The 23,196-nt window shown below is 32.9% G+C and overlaps 3 protein-coding genes across 3 annotated transcripts; 2 read left to right on the top strand and 1 right to left on the bottom strand.

Moving 5' to 3' along the window:
• Positions 1 to 1,392: 1,392 nt before the first annotated feature.
• On the bottom strand, positions 1,393 to 8,125 carry LOC127250381 (phospholipase D alpha 1-like). The gene is made up of 9 exons (XM_051273656.1): positions 7,858 to 8,125; positions 7,674 to 7,758; positions 7,467 to 7,566; positions 6,731 to 7,276; positions 6,261 to 6,385; positions 4,779 to 5,212; positions 4,087 to 4,243; positions 2,751 to 3,424; positions 1,393 to 2,013 (listed from the first exon to the last, which is right to left on the bottom strand). Exons 3-9 carry the CDS (start codon positions 7,557 to 7,559, stop codon positions 1,571 to 1,573), a joined length of 2,472 nt encoding a protein of 823 aa, XP_051129613.1. The 5' UTR covers positions 7,560 to 7,566; positions 7,674 to 7,758; positions 7,858 to 8,125; the 3' UTR covers positions 1,393 to 1,570.
• Positions 8,126 to 8,271: 146 nt separating this feature from the next.
• LOC127250382 (pentatricopeptide repeat-containing protein At5g10690) lies at positions 8,272 to 15,867 on the top strand. Its single transcript, XM_051273657.1, is given in 15 exon segments — positions 8,272 to 8,630; positions 9,548 to 9,730; positions 9,939 to 10,071; positions 10,305 to 10,402; positions 10,499 to 10,660; positions 10,765 to 10,830; positions 11,198 to 11,333; positions 11,756 to 11,988; positions 12,310 to 12,387; positions 12,618 to 12,686; positions 12,782 to 12,958; positions 13,329 to 13,543; positions 13,545 to 13,599; positions 14,485 to 14,568; positions 15,334 to 15,867. Coding segments are annotated over 15 exon segments (1,977 nt in total). The 5' UTR covers positions 8,272 to 8,402; the 3' UTR covers positions 15,394 to 15,867.
• Positions 15,868 to 18,042: 2,175 nt separating this feature from the next.
• Positions 18,043 to 22,473, top strand: LOC127250547 (probable LRR receptor-like serine/threonine-protein kinase At4g31250). The gene is made up of 3 exons (XM_051273879.1): positions 18,043 to 19,014; positions 20,289 to 20,837; positions 21,671 to 22,473. Exons 1-3 carry the CDS (start codon positions 18,375 to 18,377, stop codon positions 22,339 to 22,341), a joined length of 1,860 nt encoding a protein of 619 aa, XP_051129836.1. The 5' UTR covers positions 18,043 to 18,374; the 3' UTR covers positions 22,342 to 22,473.
• The last annotated feature ends 723 nt before the right edge of the window (positions 22,474 to 23,196 follow it).

Genomic DNA, 23,196 nt, shown 5'->3' on the forward strand with positions numbered 1-23,196 from the left:
AATAATTATAAATTAAAATTAAAATAATTAGACAATTTAATTGAAATAAAAAAATATAAATTATTAATTTTAAAATGTAATTAAATTATTTGACTAGTAATCTTTTAAAATAAATTTGAATTTTAAAATATGACAAATTATATGAGGCAGATAAAAATAAAAATAATGAACAGTTAAATGGAATGATGAGAACAAATAGAAAAAGTGGACACATAATGAGATCAAGAGAGTAGAGCTTTTGGCCACCGCTAGGCTTTTACTGTTAAATAATTTATTAGCCTATAATTTCATTATTTTTATTTTAAAAAATAATAATAAATTTGTCATTATTTTTTTTATATACTAAGCTATTTTTTTATTTATTAATTTTGTAATAAATTTTATATAATGCTCTCGTTTTATTTTTTTAACTACTAATATTAAAATATTATTATTTTTAAATTTTTATGTTTAATCGAATCTATATAATTTTACATAACCAACAGAGTGTATGATGTTTGTTCAATTCAATTCAATTTAAATTTTTAATATTATTTTCGATTAATTGAATCGAATATATTTATCTTATTATATTTTAAAATTTATATTAATAATTATAATATATTGGGTTCTTCAAAATATTTGTAAGCAAATTTCATTTCTGACTCAGTTGAACATTGCTTCGGACTCCAACCAGACAATTTTGGCTAATCGTCTTTGATCTTTTTTAGTAAATTCAAATTGTTTCTTCGACAACAGTTGAGTCCTCCGTTGATACATTGTCATGTTTGGGGTTAAGGGTTCGATCCCCGGAAAGTGCTTGAGTGTGTGTATGTGTGGGAAATAAATTAATACACATTAATTACATTTATCAATAACTCATTACCTCTATAAAAATAATAACAAAAATATTTGTTTAATTAATTATAACTTAAATTTTAAATTTTAAATTTATCAATAGTTTATTTATACAAATACAAATTCAAATTTATTTCAAAAGATCACTAGTCACCTACGTATTTTTCAATAATTTTTTTATATATCTAATTTTAACATTTATTTTTTTTTTTAAAATTTTTATATTCAATCTATTTTCAACTAGTTCTTTAACAAAACTATCGAAAACAAAAAATTATTCCGACAATATATTAATTCGAGTTTATTTCAATTATTCAAATTTTTAAATACAACTAATTTTATAAATTCGAATAATATTAATATTTTATAATATAAAAATGTATATAATATTATTATAGTTTATATAAATTACTATTTTAAAAATAAAATATAATATTACATAATAAATACTATTATATATTATGAGATAATAAAAATATATAAAAATAAATAATTATGATAAATTTTATAAAAAAATGTAAAGGTAATAAATAAAAGTGACAATGCTTTAACGGATGTTAAAAGAAGTAATTTGAATTTTGATATGAATATGAAGTAAAGAAGAGATTAAAAAGGTAATGCAACAAACACACTAACTGTAACGGATGGTCTAATGATCACAATTAATTGGAATATTATCTGTGCATGCATACATACATACATATATATATATATATCGAATTACTTCTTCCCCTCAAGTTGTGAGGATAGGAGGAAGATACTCCGATTTGGTGCCAAGAACTCGAGCCTTAGTGTCGGGGAAGAATTCAAATCCCGGAATGGCACCGATCTCCCCGTTGCCGGAGATCTCGATTGGATACCTCAAGAGGTGCCCCAGAAGGAGATCTTGATCAAATTTCTCACTACAATACATCATCCAATTTTCTTCGGCAAGTTTATTGATAGTTTTGACACATTCGAGGCTCCCCGGCCAAAGAAACGTTTCTTCCTCGCGCAATAAATGCTCGCACCACAACGACATTCTTAGGCCAAATATTTGTCCCCTGGCAGGCTCTTCCCCTTCCCTATCGAGGTGCCCCGGCTGGAAACCCCCCATTGCTATCTCGCTGTCGCGCCCCCCGTCCATCGATCTCTGGTTTATGTTGGCCGATCCAACGATTATGTATTCGTCATCCACTGTAGTTTGAAGAGACAAGGAATCGAACTTTAGTTGCGTTCTTTTGTGAAATTTTCAAGATTTTTTTGTTTTCATAAAGAAGAATAATAAAATTATTTACTATAAATAAATTTTGTATAAGTTTAACGAAAAAAAAAAAAGAAAAGAAAATGAGCTGATGAGCTGATGGAAAGTGTACTTTTATTATATGTAAATTTCTTTATTAATGAATCAAATATTTAACGAATATCAAATCAAATATTAAAATTGTATTTGATCGGTTTTCGAATCAAACCAAAAATATATATTCAATTTCGAATCATAAAATTTTGAATGTGAATATCAAATTTTCGAATCGAACAAAATCATTTAACTCACTTTCGAATCGAATATCTATATTCAAATTCGAATCATAAAATTTCGAATTCGAATATAAAAAATTTGAATCGAACAAAATTATTTGATATCATTTTCGAATCAAATCTAATATCTATATTCAAATTCGAATCATAAAATTTTGAATACGAATATCAAGATTTCGAATCAAACAAATTAAATTATTTAATTCATTTTCGAGTCAAATCGAATATATATATATTCACGTTCAAATTATAAAATTTCGAATACGAATATCAAAATTTTGAATCAAACAAAATCATTTGATTCATTTTCTAATCAAATCGAATATCTATATTCAAATCGAAACCATAAAATTCCTCGTACGAACATCAAAATTTCGAATCAAACACATACATACCTATCATCATCTTCGAATGTACGTATATCATAAACCGCCGGGATTGCTGAGCTCGGCTATAATCCGAATCCGGCTCCGGCTTCTCCAACGGCGTGTACTCTCCAACCACCTTCATTTCCCGATTACCTAAACAAAAAAAAGTTAAATACTCTCTTGGATCCGTATTCGCCATCCCGTTCGCTCTCAACGCGCCACAAATATCAGAATACATCATTTCCATCGTCCTCCTTTGCCAGTCGAGGATCGCCTGAACCGACCCACTCTCCGGGATGCCCTCGGGCCACATCGGGATCACGACGTATACGGTAAATCTCTCGCCGGCTTGAATTTTGCTCACGATCTTTAGAGAAAGTTCTTTAGGTATCAAATGCAATGCATTGATTTCCTCTATTTTAACGTCGTCTCTTTTTTTTCGCCAGTCGAATGAGCTTCCGAGGAAGTATTGGTTCTCGATGTATATGAAGTTTTTGGCTCGACGAATGGCGTGGATGTACGCATCCTGAATGCTTCGATCTATCACGTTGTCCTTCCCGCTGATTAGGCCGAACTCGGCTGCTTCCTCTGGCTTTTCCGGGAAGCCGGAAGCTGCCCCGCCATCGATCGACCGGAAGATTTGGACATTCCACGCCTCCGGATCGGCCGGCGTGGTGACTTCGGTCGGGCGAAGGAGGAACCTGTCGGGGGTGAGTATTCGGATTTTTTTTTTTTTTTTTAAAATCCGAATCAATTCAAAAATTAGAATTTTTTTTTTTAAAAAAAAAACTACTCCATCCGTCCCACCTACTACTGTGTCCGGATTATCATAGACAGACAGGAGAATTTAGGATAACTTGATAAGTATAATTAATAAATAATTAAGAATATAGTAGTGAAAATTAATTCAATTAAAATTTTAAAAAAATTATAAATTAAAAATTTTAAAATAAGATTAAAATGTGTATTTTTTTTATTTTTTATTTTTTTTAAAAAAAGTGACATGAGATGTAAGACAGATTGGAAAAAAAAAAAAAAAAGCAATATAGACACTGTAAGTAGGAAGTAAATACGAACCAAACAACTATCTAAAACTCGAAAACTACATAATATATTTAAAATTTTGTTTCTTTTTATTAACATTTACGAAATACAAAATAATAAATATATTAATTTATAATTATGAGTTTTATATTTTTATTAAAATATTTATTATATATAATAAAATATATTAATATATAAATTATATTTAGGATTTAGATTTGTTCGACTTTTTATTATATCAATTTGAACTACTTCGAAAATTCGAAACAGATTGGTCCAAATCAGACATTCGAATTTCAAATATTTTGCTCATTCTTACCTATCAAGCTCATCGAGTGAATACAAGTACTGATTCCCGACCTGTTTTTTCCATCTTTGTTCGAAATTGTACAGGACATCCCACGCCACTGGCCCTTCGAGGCGACAATGGATATCATGCCACGGCTCCCTCGGCCCGCCTTTCTTGATCGAAGCCCCTGGAAATATAGCCGAAAAAAATAAATATGATTCGGAAATCCGACCTAAACACTACGTACAAAATTAGGCTCAAATTTTTTTTCGGACTAGGCCAACGTGACGCTATTTATCAAATAAATTAAATTTAAATATTTTTTAAAATATATTATAAATATATAATAATAAAAAAAATGAATTATATATTTAATATCTAAATTCTTAATTATTAGTAAAAATAATGTTTATAATTATGTTTAAGATAGTTTAAAATATTTTTAGTTAGAAATTTAGTTAGATATTAAATAAATGAAAAAAAAAATTGTAATAAATGCCGTGCAGCGGCATTTATTGTAAATAAGTATTGAATAGATGACTTTGCAGACGAATTAAAAATAAAAGTGAAAGTAAATTTGATAAACGAAAAAATTATAAAAAAAAATAATTCAAAATTGAGCCGACCGGGCCCATGAAACGGGCTAGGCCTACCCGCACTGGTTGAGAATAAGATGGGCCAGCCCGAAAAACATCAAGCCGGCTCGAAATTGCCACCCCTACCTGGAAAGTTTGGCTGATGGAAGTCGTCACGATGAACCGTGTTCAAAGTCCCGAAAAGCGAATGCTGCCTCGTGTCGTATCTTCCGTCGCAAAGATCAATCCCGCCGAGAAAGCTTACGACCCCCCTGTTCCGATGTCCGGGGATTTCGCCGTCGACGACCACCGTTTTCTGATGATGTGTGAACATCGCCGACACTTGGACCCCCTGGAAAATGCTCGAGCCGCCGTCAGGGTTACGCGGGCACAAGACGCAACGTACATTCGTGTTTGAAAAATACGCCTTCGTTTCTTGGTCGTGGGTCGCCATTAGGCCGTCCTTTTTAAGCTCCACGACGGATGTCCGGTCGTCCCACACGAGCATCAGCACATTGACACCCTCGTCGGCTTTCTTCTTCAGAAGCTCTCCGAGCGTTGTATCTCCGCCTGGCTTAGGCCTGGTTGCAATGGCAGAACCAGAATTCAATAGAAGAGACGATTAATTTTTGAAATTTTTAAAATAAAATAAACTATTTATATATATAAGAAAATATATTTGTTTGTTTGTTGTTGGGTAATTATACTCTTCTATTGTTATATTTTTAAAATATTGATAAATAATGAACTTTAGAGAAATCAACAAATGGTACTTTTTTCTTTTCTTTTTTAGAAAAAAATAATTTTTTTTTTTTTTTTTTTTTGTTAGGGTCTCATTTATTTTTTATCATTATACTTAACATTAAAAATATATTTATATTTGTATAATTTTTTATATGAATGTTATTATAATAGTATTTTAAAACACAAAGATTTTTGCCATTTTCCTTAACTTATACTACAATTTTATATAATAATTAATATTCAAATATTAATAAACAAAAAATATATAAATCTTTAAAGCGATGTAATATAGTATTAAAACGGATCGGTTATCCTACCTCAATGATTACTCTTATGTACATATCACTCCTTCGGCCATATATATATATATATATAATTTTTTTATTTTATTAAAATTTTTGTTTTAAATATATATATATATATATATATATATGACCAAATGTGATTGGTCGGTATACTAGAGGCATACTTCATTGAAGTCGGTTAACTAAACTGGTTTTTTTTTTTTAAAATATATCATTAAGATTGTTTCACTCTACCAGAGTAAAATTTGTAGCATTATTATTAATTTATTGAGAAAAAATTGTATATAATACTCTCACACCGTTTTAATATAATAATTTTATTTATCATTTTTATCAGTTCTAAAAAAATAATAGTCTAATTTTTATAAATAATTCTATCATCATAAAATTATTCATATTTTTTTTATTATTATTACCATTTTTTACACTAATTCAAAAAAATCAACTATTCATACTTTTTACCTACCATCAATATAATATTAATATTTTTTAAATTATGTATCCAACCTAATAAGACTATACTTTATTTTTGGGACGAAGAATGTATTTTTTTTTTTAAAAAAAGATAAAAAGCACATACCTGGTCGGATCTCGGACAAGCGTGATTTGCGTGTAAACAGACCACCCCGCGATGTATATCAAATGTTTGGCGTTGCTGATAGCGTCGAACAGGTCTTCCCAGCATCTTTGCGGCGAAAAGTATCCCTTATAAAATTATTTGATTATTCAAATTTTAATAATTCGAATATATTATATTACTTTATAAAAAATAATATTTTGTTTAAAAATCATTTCGAATGAAATACGAATAATATTTTAAAATTAAAAAAATATCGAATCAAATACAGTTCTAACCTAAGAGTTCAAAAATTGTCTGATGCTATCGTCAGAATCAAAAAATTTTGTTTAATTACTCAAAATTTTATAATTTGAATGATTTATATTACTTTATAAAAGACAATATTTTGTAAGGAAATTATTTCCAACGGAATACGAATAATATTTTAAAATTCGAAACAAATCGAATATCAAATTAAATACTGTCATAACCTGGGAGCTCAAAAACCGTGTGATGCTGTCGTCGGGGACGTGCGCGTCCGGGTAGAGCGACACCCGGCAGCCGGGTCTCTGTCGAAAGAACGTGTACGGGACACCTCCGAAGGTCGATGACCTGATTCCTTTCGACCAATTGCTATTTTGGGAGACATGAAAGTACTGAACTTTTACGTGGATCTTCGATCCTCCGTGGATCGGGTTCATGTCCTCGTCGAGGATGTCGAGCCACCGATCAACGGGACTTCCACGAAGGACCTCCTCGACGGGTAGCCTAGCTCGCCCGATCAAGGTTGCTCCGATCGTGTTGTCGTCTTTGACGGTGAAGATTATGTTGGAGACGACATGGGCACAATAAATGTGGAATTCCTCGTACCATCGCGGGTTTGACGGCTCGTTTTCGAGGATTCGGGTTCTCCCGACTCTTGCTCGTTCCAAGTCGATCGTCGCATAGATTTTCGACCCGACGACATCGGGACGACATAAGATTGCCCTCTTGAGTTGGGAGAAGAATGTCTTTGTTCTTCTTGGTTTGTTGCTTTTCTTTTTTTACGAAAAGATCACATCAAATATTATTATTTTTTATTATCGATATAATTTTTTATTTATAAAAAAATAATGTAAAAATAAAAATAACTTTATATTGATATGATGTTCTATAAGTATATATAATTATATTATTTTTTAATAATAATAATAATAAATAAATAAATAATATATTAATTCTATGTACCATGCCAAATAAGTCAAGAAAGGATCCACCTTGTAATCTCTCAGCCTCATATATGGTTGCATGAATGGTTCCATGAAGCAATCTTGGGGCCATATTTTCCCTAAAATTACATCATCATAGTAATAATACTTTCATATGAGAAATATCATTCCAATAATCAATCCCAAATGACAAAAAAAAGAGATTAAATTCAAGAAATGAACAAACCCAATTATTGATTAATTCTTCCAAAAAGACAATCTTTCTGGATAAAGGGTGTTGGATGAAGGACCCTCTCCCTCTCCCTCTCTCTCTCTCTATATATATATAAATATACACAAACATATGAATATGTATATGCACTGTGAATTAAAGAATCTAAAGATGGACCTTTATTTGAAGAAAGAAATACCCTTTTGCTTGTTGATGTGGCCTCCTACATTATCAAGCTAAATGAGAATATCTTTCTTGATTAAGGGTGTAATTGGATGAAGGACCCTCTCGCTTTATATATATATATATATAGATACATATAAATGTGTATATGAACTACAAAATTCAAGAATCAAGGCTCTGTTTAGAAGAAATTTAAGGATATTATTTCAAGAAAGAAGTATATATCCTTTTGCTTGTTGATGTGGACATGAAATTGAATTGCTGCACATTGCAAGAAATCATGTGTTGAAGAAATGAATGATTGCTGAGCGGAGAGGAAGAATAATCTGTTTAGGTTTTGATTTAAGGATTTGATTCTTGGGAGATCCCTGGAGTCTAATTCCCGGATGTCACGTGACCTGCACGTTCCCAGCCCTACGTTATCTTCGCTCATTACTTCACTATCTTCCCCCCACCATAACTTCTTGATTCACTTCCTTCGCACTGCGGTGACTCTCTGCTTTGCTGCTGCCTGCACAAGCTATGGCCGCTTCGTGAAATCAAGATTCGTGATTCGCGAAGATGCTTCTGATTCATGGAGCAGCACCGGCTGTTCTGTTTTCGTCGGCGTCGGCGTCGGTTGAGACCGTTGTCTTCGGCACCACAACTCCTCAGAGACGTTTGTGTAAACGTTATTCGACCAAATTGTGTCAGCGGCAGCGGCCAAGCTCCCCGTCCTCGGAATCGCTCAATTTGAAGTCACTTACCTCCCGCGTCGTCCAGCTCACGCGCCGGCGACAGCTTGCTCAGGTCGGTCGGATTTTCTTTTTTTTTTTTTTTTTAAATATATTATTATTATTATTATTATTATTATTATTATTTTAGAATGATTGGTGCCATCTTGAACCTACAATGCTTTCTACTTGTGCAGTTTTAGAATCATTACAAAACTTAATTTGACAGGCTGCATGAAGTTCCCTAAATTCGAAAGAATCAATGTGAAGAATCAATGTTTGAATATCTAATCAAACTTTCACTTTGTAATCTTTTCACTAGCATCATTCACCATTTCGCTGTATAGTATTTGAAAATGGCTTAAATACAAGGAAAAATGTTGAGTGTGGTGCTTCAAATCAATTTCATGGTTGTTATATTTCACGGATGGAGTATTTATGTTTGCAAGACAATCTTTTGGAATACTTGGTTATGGGTTTTTGCTGCCATTTATGTTTTGTTGGCCATGGATTCAGCAAACATTCAGAAATTTTAGTGGTAGTTCACAACTTCCGGCACTTAGCCATCTCCATCTCACACTTTAGTCCGGCAAAACACTGTGGTCCATTGACAGCTGATAGTGAATATATTTTGTATTTTATTAACAAGATTTGCCATTGTACCTCGCCATAAGTAGTGCTGAACTCTTGATTGATTGATATGTAGAATAATTATGTTTCAAGAGAGCTGATTATTGCATTAAAGTGTGAGGAGTTAGTCATCTTCATTGTGATTTGTAGTTGTCATGTTTAGTGGAGCTCTTAGTTCAAATTTTCCGGAACAGGTTTTGAGAATCTTCCAATCTGGAAATCACTCTTTCCAGACAGAAACTAATTATTTTAATGTCGATGGTGTGTAGTTTAGAACTACGCTTTTATAATACAAAACTGAATGTTGAGCTTATTTACATCTCACAACATGAGCTGTGTTTGTTTACTTCCTTTTCTTTTCAGATATTTGAGGAAATAGAGATTGCAAAGCAGCAGCTTGGGAAACCAAACATATTTGTGATGAATGCTGTTCTGCAGGCTTGTGTTCATTGCAATGACATTGAATCAGCTCTTAGAGTGTTTGATGAAATGTCAAAGCCTGAGGGCTGTGGGGTTGATGGTGTTACCTATGGCACACTTTTGAAGGTACTAATTTCCAGTAAGAATGCATACCAGTAGTGTTAGTGGTCTAAGGAAGTGATGCGCGTTTCAGCAATTAGACATGTTCTGAAGCTGTATTAGGAAGGATTTTTTTAGACATCTGTTTCACAGTTTAATATTTTTTTATTTTTCCAATGATTTACATTAAAATACATCTTTTTCATTACAAATGGCTACTTTTGTTTCCTTAAAGGGTTTGGGCAATGCTCGGAGAATTGATGAAGCATTTCAGGTTCTGGAGTCTGTGGAACAAGGTACTGCTGTGGGCAGTCCAAAGTTGTCTGCTGCACTTATTTGCGGACTCTTGAATGCTTTGATTGAATCAGGTCAGTTTTTCTACTCAAAGTAGCAATTTATTTCTTTCTAATGACTGCATCTGCTATTCTTTGTGCCCTTTTGTTATTGTTGATTTGAAGGAGATTTTCCATGTACCTCACTTCCATAGATAATATTGTTTCTAGTTTCTTCATATGTCCCTCCAGGATTCTCTTCTATATCATGTTTTAATTTCAAAAGTCTTTGCTGACATTGCCTCTCAGAATGTGACGATCTAGTGCAGGGGATCTCCGGCGTGCTAATGGACTTCTTGCAAGATATGGTTATGCGTTTCAAGAAGGGGGAAGTCCATCAATTTGGATATTCAATTTGTTGATGAAGGCAATTTTCTGAATTTGACACATCCCCTCTTTATGGTTTCTTCATTTGCTTGGGGTTGTAAAATGGCATCGATTTACATGTCTTCTCCTCTTTCAGGGATATATAACTGCTGGTTATCCTCAAGCAGCTTTAGCAGTACATGATGAAATATTGAGATTTGGACTTAACCCTGATAGAGCCAGCTACAATACTCTAATTTTCGCATGTATCAAGCAAGAAAACTTAGGAGCAGCGATGCTATTACTTGAGCAAATGAAGGTCTCATGCACGTGTCTCAAAGGCTAGTTTAGAGCCTCATGAATGAGTGGTATTGCATAGAAGGGAGTTATCTGTTTCTTGAATAACTGCCATGTTTATTGCAGGATAAAGCACAGAACAATGTCAGTGATGTTTCCCCTGACCTTGTTACCTACACTACATTACTTCAGGTCGGTCCTATGTGCTGTTATAACCATGCAGTTATCATGTTGTAATCATACGACCTGCTGTACCTCTTTTTGTTACTTGTGGGATGAAGTTTTTGCATACATCATCAATACAACAGAAAAGTGGTGTTTATAACTTCCTACGAGCCATTCCTTTGGGCAATACACTGCTTCCTGTTTGGAAAATGTGTTATAACTGAAAGCTTATTGTACTTTTTCCGTAGTAGTTTTATTTTATGTGTGCTTCTCATTCTAAATATCAAAAACTTTAGCTTCCTCTAGGCCTAGTGGCTCTTACTATTGCAGTTGAAATTTGCACCTTTTACTTTTTACCCTCTTATAACAGCATTGTAACATGATATCTTTGTAGGGTTTTGGGCATGCCAAAGATATTGATTCTCTGGAAAAGATCTGGATAGAAATGAAATCATGCAAGAAATTGCGTATAGATCGTGTTGCATATGGTGTCATTATTGATGCTCTTCTTAACTGTGGCTCAACCAAAGGTATGCTTTATCTTGATAGAAATTCTGACAATTGTAGTCAGTAGATGGTCACATAACAGTTTTCAGAATAGAAGGACACAAATAAAAATCTTTTTGCTCCTTGAACATTCAATTAAAAAATTGTTGATATCTTTTTCTGTATATGTTATCCATGAACTCTACTTAAATGTTGACTTGTATTTGTTGGAAATCTTGTGACCTTTGTTGTAGCAATTCAGGGCTTTTAACTAAGTAAACTCGTTCACGAACTCGACTTTTGCACGTCTAGGAATCTAAACCTTGTCAAAGCTATACGATAATATAATCCTTGGACCTTTCTATGAGATCTGAGTCTGTATTTTGTGGTCATATAGAGGTTAGCTTGTTTATTGTATGAGATAGATTTGTTAAACTTTTCATTTGCAATTGGGAATTATTTTCAGGAGCACTTTGTATTTTTGGGGAGATATTGAAACAAGCTGAAATCAACCCGGCAGTGAGGCCAAAGCCTCACCTCTTTCTGTCAATGATGCGTGCATTTTCTGCTAGAGGAGATTCCAGCATGGTTGGAAGACTTCAAAAACGCATGTGGTTTGACTCGTGTGGAACAATTACCTTGGCAATGCAAGTGGAATCTGATCATCTTTTAGTGGAGGCAGCTTTAAATCAAGGCCGTGTAAGTTAATTAAATTTTTCAAAGTTATACGGCATATGCCTTGGTTGGTACCTCTGCTCTTTTAAAATTTCATTTTGAACTGTTAACAATTCCTTGACTAGACAAGAGGCCTTCCACACTATATAGTTTCAATTTTGTTTTTGTAATGCTTTATATTAAGAAAAGAAAAGAAAAGTGTATGCTCTAAAAAGCATTTGTCAGAAATACAAAATAGAAGTTTACAAAACCACTTGAACTACAAGGGTTGACTTATAGTTGTATTAACACTTATAGGTCATTCTTCTTCCAGCATTAGCTCACTTAGGCCTGGATTTTTCGCAGTTTGACTTGGCTGTACAAAAATTTAAGAAGATTGTGCGCAAATGGAGGACCATACCATGGGGCAGTCGAAGTGGCATGGTATGCTACTGTTCATATTCTTCTGTATTTGAGAGATGTAAATTCTACTTGTTTGCGAAAACACTTTGGATAATGGTCTTTCAATGAAGCATTATCCTTAAAAGCAAATGGTGTGCTAAAATATATATTTTTAATTATCTTGGTCCATTGAGCTGATGTAACCTACTTGAAAAGGCCTATGCTCGAAATTACCACACTTCATCTACATAATTGAAGGCATCACTCTGCAGGTTGCTTTACGCCTCGAGGCATTGATGGGTTTAAACACTTCGATACTGAGCCCTCGTGTACTTCCTGAGGTCAGATTTCTTGTAGTTTGATCTTTAGTCAGTGTACTATGATGTCGCCAATATAGCTAAAATCAGTGGAATTTAACAATCCAAACCTGGATCAGGTATCACTTGGAGTTGCAATTGAACACATCATGATTCCGTTTAGTGAAGCTTCACCACTTCAAGCTACATCACAATTGAAGCAAGTGGTGATGCGTTTCTTTAAGGATCCTGTTGTGCCAGTCATAGATGAGTGGGGGGGTTGTGTGGGGATCCTGCACCGTGAAGACTGTGATAGGGTAATATTTTTCACTGCATAAGTTATCCTTAATAATTATTGATTGCACTCAGGAAAAAATATTGCTATTCAAGATTATAATATATTTTAGGCTATATAGAGCAAAAATATTTATTATTAGTTTCTCAATCACTATTTTCTTCAAGCATATATACTTCTCCAGGACTGCTGCAATGAGAAATGCTATATATTAAGACTTTTTATATTGATGGTTATGGGAAAAGTAATTGCTTTTGTTTGGTTTTATTCTCTACATATTTTGGATTGTTAGGGAAAGGATGTCTTGTAATTTTATCTTTTATTAATTACTATCTTCTGTTCTCTTTGTCTTGGTATCCTTCTTCTGTTTGTAAGAATGGCTTTTCTCGCAGCTGGATGCCCCAGTTTCATCCCTCATGAGAAGCCCCCCTCCTTGTGTTACAAGTTCAACATCAGTCGGTTACGTTATTGATCTTATGTTAGAGAAGAGATACAAGATGGTAGTGGTTGTCAAATACCGTGACTTTCATGGGATATCTCCTACCTCAAGTTTGAGAGCATTGGGAGTTTTTACACATCAACAGCTGTGTAAGCTTACCAGAAATTCACGAGACAACGCTTGAGCAATTTCAGCAGTCAAAAAAGATTTCAAATATTTTAGAGGTGAATTCTGCTATCATCTTTAGCTCGCCATATTCTTTTTCTGGCCCCTCATTGAAATATTCTTTCTTCTATCGCACATTTGCATTAGTTTCTTGGATTGCTATGGGATTTGTCCTTTATCTAAATGAGATAATTAATTTATAGTTATAGCATAGAAAATATTACCTTCCTAACCCGATTCTTAAGTTTGCTATGCTTATTATATATGACTTCCCGATTCTTTATTCACATAATTATAACTGCCTATTTTTTTGGAACTATGTCGATAAGTAGATTATAGCTTGTTATACAAGTATAGTCGAAAATAGATATTTTTAGCATGTAAATTGTTTGATTTTCATGACATGATATACTTTAAACTACCCACTCACATAGAAATTAGTAGAAGACTATGTATAAAAAACAAAAGCATATACGGATTACTTTAAAATTACAGACTACAAACAAGAAATGAACTGGTGTCAATCTACCCACTTTTTCCTGAAAGATCTTATTAAATAAGTATTAGAAGTTTGCCTTTCCATTCCAAAAATTTAGCATGAGTCATTATTGCTTATTTTTCCTGCAAAGCTATGACAGTTTCAAAAGCCCGAGCAAGTGCCTGCACCTTGTTTTTTCTCTGCTCCCGTAGCTTGATAGCCGTCTCCTCAATCACATCATTAGATACCTGAGAACTGCCTTTCTTCCCTTGTAGCCTAGGAGCAGCATTTTCTGTTTCTTGTTTCTTCTCCTCAGTCACTTGCTTCAGGGGTGCATTTTCTGATTCCGGCTTACTTTCAGCAACTGTTTCTTGTTTTTCTGGTACATTTTCTGTTTCTTGCTTTTCTTCCTTGATTATTTCTTGTTGTGTACATTCATTTTCTGATTCTTGATTCTTTTCCTCAGCTATTTCTGGCTTTGGTGGCACATTTTCTGGTTCTTTCTTGTGCTCCTCGACAGTTATTTCTGGCTTTGGTGGCACATTTTCGGGTTCTTTCTTGTTCTCCTCAACAGTTATTTGTATAGGAGCTACATTGTCTGGTTCTTTCTCCTTTTCCTCGACGGCTTCTTCCCTGTCTGTTTCCTGAAACTCTTGAGCTTCCCTATCGCTAGCCACTGTTTCTGAATTATTCAATCCGGTACCTCCTTCTTCCACCACTTCATCTTTTGCCCCTTCCTTATTGCAATCAATACTTTCAGCAGAATTACTGTCGCCTACTTTATCCACTGTGTGCTCTTCTACTTCGTGTTGCTCGTTCTTATCTTCTTCAATAAATGGTTTGTATTCTTCCACTTTCGTTTCGATACCAATCAGGTCATCTTGCTGTTGTGAACCTGTAGAAGAATCAGCAATCACGATCTCGATGTCCTTATCATCAACCCCTGTTATTGCTAACAAATCCTCAGTGCCATTTTCATCGAAGCTTTGTAGGTATTCTTCAGTCAGATCGTCCATGTCAGTAAGGAACATTTCTGGATCGTCGTTTTTCACTTTGGTAACATTTTTAAATTCGACCTTCTTAGGAATAGGAACAGAACCAATGCTACTGACTCGTCCCCTTACCGCTGAAGTAGTGTTTTGACTCCCTTGTTTCTTAACATTCATAGCAGAAACAGCATTTTGACTCCCGAGCTTTTTAATATCAGTCGAAGCCTTCTTTACACCGCCAACTGGCCTAGAATGCATCATAGAGTGGTACTTCCCGGCATCCTTACCTGGTAATGTTCTTACATTCTTCTCCTTGTCTTGAACAGGTTTCTGGGAAGCAGTCGTCTTCCCTGACGATGAAGAAGGGCGAAGGGGCGGTGGATTAGTCGATCCATATGCAGTTTTTTGTGTTAAAGATGGTATTACTGATGGATTTGTCTTCCTTTCGAGAGGTGGTTTTGTTCTGTTAAGTGCAGGGGTGTTAATGGAAGATGGTTTCTTGACGAGACGCTTAGATGCATCAATGGTGGTGGGTGGCTGGATCTTCGAAGGATTGATTTGGGTGGTAGAGGGCGACGTTTTGGTGGATGTCGGAGAAGGACAAGGTGTTGCCCTCTTCTCCTTCCCCGGTAAAATGTCTCTTCTTCTTGTTGTCATTTAATGATTATTTACCTGCATTCGTCGTAGAAAAAAATAGTTCGTAAATTAAGTTTAACCAGAGCGAGCCGTATTTCGTGTTCTTCGATAGTTTGTATGCATGCTTAGGCTAAGTTTCTAGATTGGATTTTGTCTTTCTGAATGAATCTGAAATAGGGAAAAGAAAACATTGGATGGACTTAACAAGATTTCATTTTAAAGGACTACTTAGCTGTGACAAACAGAAAATCAATGGAAAAAAAATGATATGATAATAAGTTTTGTAATAGAAGATGGGAAATGGGAGTTTGAACTTACCTTCATGAGAGGAACAAGAAGAAGAGGAGGAAGAAGAAGAATGGAGGTTGTAGGGAGGAAAAGAAATTATAAATTATAATAATAATATAATATTTTATTATTATAATGATAATAATATTACTGATAATTATTATAATCTGTTTAGAAATGAAGGGAAGAGAGGAATCATAGGTTGAGAGGTATTTTTAGTGATGGAGTTTGATGCCTTATGCACTAATTTCTCAATGCCTTTCTTTTACTTTTAGATGTTGTTACCTAATTATATTATTTTATAAATTTAAAATTTTGATGTAATAATATTAGTTAAAACAATGAATATAATCCTTACTAGATTTAGAGTGGTAACTTGTTTTATTAATATTTATTTTAAAAAATTATTTTAATATTCGTTAATAGTTAATTTAATAATTATATATTATATCGATATATAGGGTATTTTAAACAAAATAAATATATAAAGATAATCTATTACAATAATTATTACTTCCTCTGTTACACTCCTCATGTCCACATTTTCATTTCCGTCTCATTTATTTTATCAGTTTTTTTTTAAAATAATTATACACTTTAATTTTTTTTAATTTTAATTGTACTAATAAATTATTTTAATTTTAATTTATAATTATTTTTATTATACGATAATTATTTTCACAATACATTTTTAATTATTTATAAACTATACCTCTCTTAAATTTTCGTGTCTATATGGACAAAATATTCGGGGCGGAAGGAGTATTATATGTTCCTATTTGATCCAACTATGCGTCCACTTTCACTAATCATTATTAGATGTGTGTATCTATGTATGTCTGGTATTTGAATTTTAAGTATAAATCTATCAAACTTTTATTGTAAGTTTACTGAAAATTTTATGATTATCTATTAATTTAAGTGTATCTGGGTTTTGGGTTAAGTTTTTGAATTAAAGTAATTATTTATTGTGATATAAATATTTATTAATGTAATATTTTTAATATAAAATTATTTTGTAGTGTTAAAAAAAAAAAAAAAAAAAGATTTTTATTTGAGTTTTTGGAAGGAATTTTTTTAATATATTAATATGTTTGTTTGAAGGATTTTGCGGTAAATTCACTATTCACATAAAAAATTTTCCCCAAAAAATATTAAAATCAAACACCTATTACTACAACAAAAAATCATTTTTGTAACAATACTTTTTTGTCTTTAAATCTATTTTTTTCGTTACTAATGACATTAGAGATGGAATTAGGAATGGAATTATGTTAGGGATGAACATTAGGGACGGAATTCCGTTACAAATATATTATTTTTTTGTAGTGTATTTTTTTTTATATTATTACTAAAAATTAATTTTACATTCAAAACATCACATCAATATTTATTTATATCACATCGTATAATTATTCTAATTCAAATGGTTTACTATTCAGATCTCAATTCAAAATTCAAGCTTCCAAACAAACACACAAGTGAATTATTATTATTATTATTATGAAAGTAGAAATTATATATTAAAGTGATAGATGGATATATACATGCAGTGAGGCTTAAATTTCATGTAGCTTTGGATAATTATATCTTATACGTGCATATGATTTTTTCATAATTATTTCAAAATTTTCAATGCAAGAATTCATATATGTTAAATCAAGTAGGTATTAACACCTTTATTAATGGGAAGTTAAAATAAATGATAAGGTATTATTTATGGTATAATATTGGGCAGTCAATTAGGGTATTGAGTTCATTCCATCAGCACATATGAAAATCAGACCAAGTATGTTTTTATATAGCTATGTTGTATAGAATCAATTTATTTTATATTTGTATTGTATTATATTTATTGTGTTAAAATAAATAATATACTATGTTATATAGAGTTATATTATGTGTTGTCAAGATATGGTCAGTAAGGAATATAGGAGTTGGACTTGTGACCATAAAGTAATGGGTTCAAATCCCGACGCTTCAGGTCAGCTGCATGAATATGTGTAGTACTATTAAAAAAAAAATAGTGACATTTTTTATTTGTAAATAAACTAAACAAACAATATAATAATAATAATAATAATAATAATGTATAGGGAGCATCGCCAAAGACTAGTTTAGAAAGGGAAAAATATATTTATTACATCAAATCATTGAATCCTTACCATTTGGAAACAACGACATTATCTCACAAACGACAGCTATACACACACATACACGTACATACATTCATTATATATATATATACATACAAAATCTCCATTTACAAAGATACAAAGTTCAATCAATGGACACCATTGCCGGCCTCTACAATATTATTCACCCTCCATTTGTGAATCCCACGATTTTCCAAATCCTCCCATAACCCACATTCTTCCTATCCCCCAATTATCAATTTCTATTATATTAAAAATTAATTTTTTCGATCGATTATCGATCGACGATGTCTCCCGTCTTTCTCCTCTTCCTCCTCCTATCTCCGCTCTCTGCCGCCGCACCCGACGCCGACTACGCCGCGTCGCTAATCAAATTCAAATCTTCGCTACTCAATGCTTCGGCGCTCGACGATTGGCGACTTCCCGTCGACCGTCTCTGCTCGTGGAACACTCCCAAATGGACTGGCTGCTTGTGCGCCAACGACTCGTTTGTCGGCCTCCGCCTTGAAAATTTAGGCCTCGGCGGGACCCTCGACCTCGGCGCGATCGCCGACGTGCCGATCCTCAGCCTTAGTGTGATGAACAATAACTTCACCGGGACGTTCCCCGGCGGCCTAAACAAGCTCGCGAAGCTCCGGAGCCTTTTCTTGGCCAATAATAGCTTCGACGGAGAAATCCCGGAAAATGGGTTCGACGGGATGAAGGGGATGAGGAAAGTCGTTTTGGCGGCGAATAAGTTTTCCGGCAGGATTCCGTTGTCGTTGCTCGGCTTGCCGAGACTCGTGGAGCTGCAGCTTCAAGATAATCGATTTTCCGGTAGGATACCAGACTTTTGGCAGTCGGATTTGACCGTTAATTTTTCGAATAATAAGCTCGAGGGCGCCATACCGTCTACTCTTGCGGATGTTAATACGACGTCGTTTTTAGGTATGTTTACTATCCTTTTTTTTTTTTTTTTTTAAGTATTAGATAGTATAAATTTTAATAAAAATATATAATTATTTCTATGAAATAATATATTAAAATTCTGATTAAAAAGATTGAATTAGAAGAAAACATATACTACTTGTTTTATTTTTTCACTGATAAATGTTTTTTTTTTATCCAAGATATTATATCTAACTACTATCTTCGTCTCATTTATTTTTTGCGTGTTGATTTTTTAATATTAATTATTATATAAAAATATAGTACAAATCATAGAAATATAATACTATTATAGTGATATTTTTGCAAAAATTTATACAAATATAAGAATATTATTAATATTAAATATAATGACACAAAAAGTAAATATACTCTTAGAGTCGGGACGAGGGAGTATCACATGTAAAAATTAAGATATATCAATTATTGTCCATTTACATTTAACACATGATAAAATACATTATTGATTCTTTAGAAATTGGTAGGTTGTAAAGCTACTTGAAAAATATTCATTTATTATTTAATCCACAAACAATTAAATCTTAATTGCTCGTTACTTGCATGCACGTTTATAACAACATCATGACTCAAGACATGGATTTTTCCACTATTTTAATTTTATTTTCGTGCTGTATAAGTTTAAATAAAATATTCATAGATATTAAATCATTATACTATCGTATAGTTATTTGCAATAAAATAGTTCTATGTAATTAATTGATTTATATTATAATTTGTCAAATTAATTACTTGTGATAAACATAATCGCTTGGTTCACCCCTAAACGTTTTTTCAAATGAAATGATTCTTTGACATATGTGCTACGTGGTATGAAAAATTATATCGAAAATATAAAATAATTTCATATTTAACTTTTTGTAATAAATATTTTAAGTTTTTTTTTTTAAATCTTTTATAACGAGCATTTAAAGTTTTTTTTTTCTTTTAATTTTTATATAAAATATAAAATATTTATTATTATTATTTTTTGAGAATCGCAAATCAAATTCATAAAAAAATATAACCATTTTTATGGCCATTTTAATTTAAATTCAAAACTTTTAATTTAAGTATTTAATATGATATTTTTTTTAAAAAAATTACTACTCCATCCGTTTTGAAAGACTATTTATTAGTTAGGCATGTAATACAATTACTAAATTAAAATATGATAACTTTATTTTGGGACGGACAAAAATAAAAAATGACAACCTTTCAATGGGAGTGTATATGTAAACAGTAGTCTCATATATTACTGTCGAAATTTTGGTTAGGAAACGGAAACTTGTGCGGGAAGCCGTTATCTCCGTGCAAAGAATCCCGGTCGCGACACAAAACGGCGTTCATCGTTGCCGCGACGCTAGGGATTGCATTGGCGTTCTTCGTAATACTCATCCTCCTCGTTCGCCGTAGGCATTCGAAACCTCTAAAGTACGAAAAATCAATCGATAGCTTCGAAGTTGACGAGAAGGCGGCGGCGGGAGCGAACAAAAAAATGGAACACGGCAAGCTACATTTTGTGAGGAACGATCGGGAACGGTTCGACTTGGAGGAGCTACTAAGGGCCTCGGCTGAGGTCCTTGGGAGTGGGAGCTTCGGGTCGTCTTATAAGGCCGCGCTTTTTAGCGGACAAGAGTATGTTGTCAAGAGGTTCAAACATATGAGTAGCGTCAGGAAAGGGGAGTTTTACGAGCACATGAGGCGGCTCGGGCGGCTATCCCACCGGAATTTGTTGCCGCTTGTCGCGTTTTATTATCGCAGGGAAGAGAAGCTTCTCATCACCGATTTCGTCGGGAATGGGAGCTTGGCGAGTCATTTACACGGTATGTTTTTTCAACCACGTTGATCTTCGTAAGGTCGTAGGGTCGGTCCTGAATTTCGAATGGCTAAACCAAACAAAAATAAGAGGCCTCTAAATAGTTATAAATGATAATAATAGTTATAAATGATAATATATATTTTTTTTTACTTATAAAAAAATATAAATAATTAAATGAAACAATTTTTTCAAATATCAGGAGTTTAAATTCACGACCTCATAATCACATATCTATACCCACGCCGTTGAGCCGTCGCGTAATATTTTTTTATATATTTGTGTTTGTTTGAGGGTTTAGATTTTGAATTGTGATTTAAATAGTAAATTTTTTGAATAATGCGATATAAATAAATGTTAATGTTATATTTTAAATATAAAATTAATTTTTAGTATAATATAAAAAATAAAAACTAAATATTTGATTTGATATTTTTAGAGATAAAAATTTTAGTGAATAGTGAAAATCCTAAAAAATCTGCCAAACAAATAAATTCTATGTACAAATATTATATATATAACATAAATATATAATGAGTCTTCTATTTGTATTGAGCCTTGAGTAGACGTACCTCTGGTTCGAACCTAATGTCAGTTCATCTTCATTATATTGATACTCAATACTCTCGATTATACAATATTGAGAGTATTTATGAAAATTTAAAATTTTTTAGAATCCACCGGTTGTTTGAAAGTTATGCACTACTTTTTTCTCATAATTTAAAATTTACATTAGACTTCATTGTTTCTCATAATTTTTAAACCACGTAGACATTACAAACAGTTTTGTCTTATCTTCTGAAAATCTAAAGTAATCTTTTGAATAAATCTTTTGAACAGGCAAAAAAAGCCCGAACCAACCGGTGCTCGACTGGCCAATGCGGCTAAAGATCATCAAAGGCGTCGCGAGAGGATTAGCCTATCTATACAAAGAACTCCCGACGCTCACTCTGCCACACGGCCATCTTAAGTCATCGAATGTTTTACTGGACGCTAACTACGAGCCCATTTTAGCCGACTACGCGTTAGTGCCCGTGATCAACAAAGATCACGCACACCAATACATGGCGGCCTACAAATCCCCCGAGTCGACACAAGCCACTCGATTGACGAGAAAAACGGACGTGTGGAGCCTCGGGATCCTAATCCTCGAGCTACTCACGGGACGTTTTCCGGCGAACTATCTCAAGAAAGGTCGGGGGCCGAGCTCCGATTTGGACACGTGGGTCAAATCCGTTGTGAGAGAGGAGTGGACGGGCGAGGTGTTCGATAAGGACATGAACATTCCGCGCCATTTCGAGGGGCAAATGTTGCAATTGCTGAAAATCGGGATGTGCTGTTGCGAGTGGAACGTCGATCGGAGGTGCGATTTGCGAGAGGCCGTCGAACGGATCGAGGAGTTGAAGGAACGGGAGAGCGACGGCGATTACTCGTCGTATATGAGCGACGGCGACGCGTATTCTTCGGTGACGATGACCGAAGAAGGCTTCTCGGTATCGAAGGCGCTTTGAAAAGGGCGGGAAATTAAATTTGAAATTATTTTCGTATTATATTTAATACGTATTTATCAACAATATATATAGATATTTTTCGTATATTCATTAATTATCATGTATTAATAAGGACGTCCGGAAGAAATTACTCAACTTTTATTTATTAGAAGAAGATTTGAGATTTAACTTAGTTTAGAATAAATTTTGAATTATGATATTATTTTACTTTTATTTATTAGAAGAAGATTTGAGATTTAACTTAGTTTAGAATAAATTTTGAATTATGATATTATTTTACTGCATATTTTCTGAGTCTCAATTCAAAATATTATTTTCATTATTTTTTTTTCTCAAAAGTATCTATTTTGTATTTGAAAAAAATAATAATAAGCATATACTAATACCAACTTATTATTAATATTTACTTAAATTACAAAGATACAATTATTATTTTTTTTTTTTCATAAAGTCAAAGAGAAAAAATATCAAAATATCTGTCGCACTTCCACTAACTAATAAAATACTATTGTTTATTAATCTACTACAAAAATTCCAAATGATCAATTTGATTTGGGATAGAAAAAGTATATATTTAGCATATTTCAAAATAAAAGCTTTTTTTTTTTTGTTCATAAATATATTGCCTTCCTATGTTATGTCCAAAATTTAAAATATTCTTTATAATTCAATTCTTATTGAGATCTCATAAGAAAAAAAAAAAAAAAAAAAAAAAAAAAAATGGAAGTTGTAATTCTTATTGAAGTCTAAGGAAATTTTTGAGAGTGTTTTAGTAATATCGAAATTGAATCCTATCATTACGCCCACCCATCCAACCACCTATTGAAGGAATTATTAGTTGGTTGAAATAAACAA

The sequence above is a fragment of the Andrographis paniculata genome, unplaced genomic scaffold (assembly GCF_009805555.1).
Source record: "Andrographis paniculata isolate CXL003 unplaced genomic scaffold, ASM980555v1 Contig37END, whole genome shotgun sequence".
NCBI lineage: Eukaryota > Viridiplantae > Streptophyta > Magnoliopsida > Lamiales > Acanthaceae > Andrographis > Andrographis paniculata.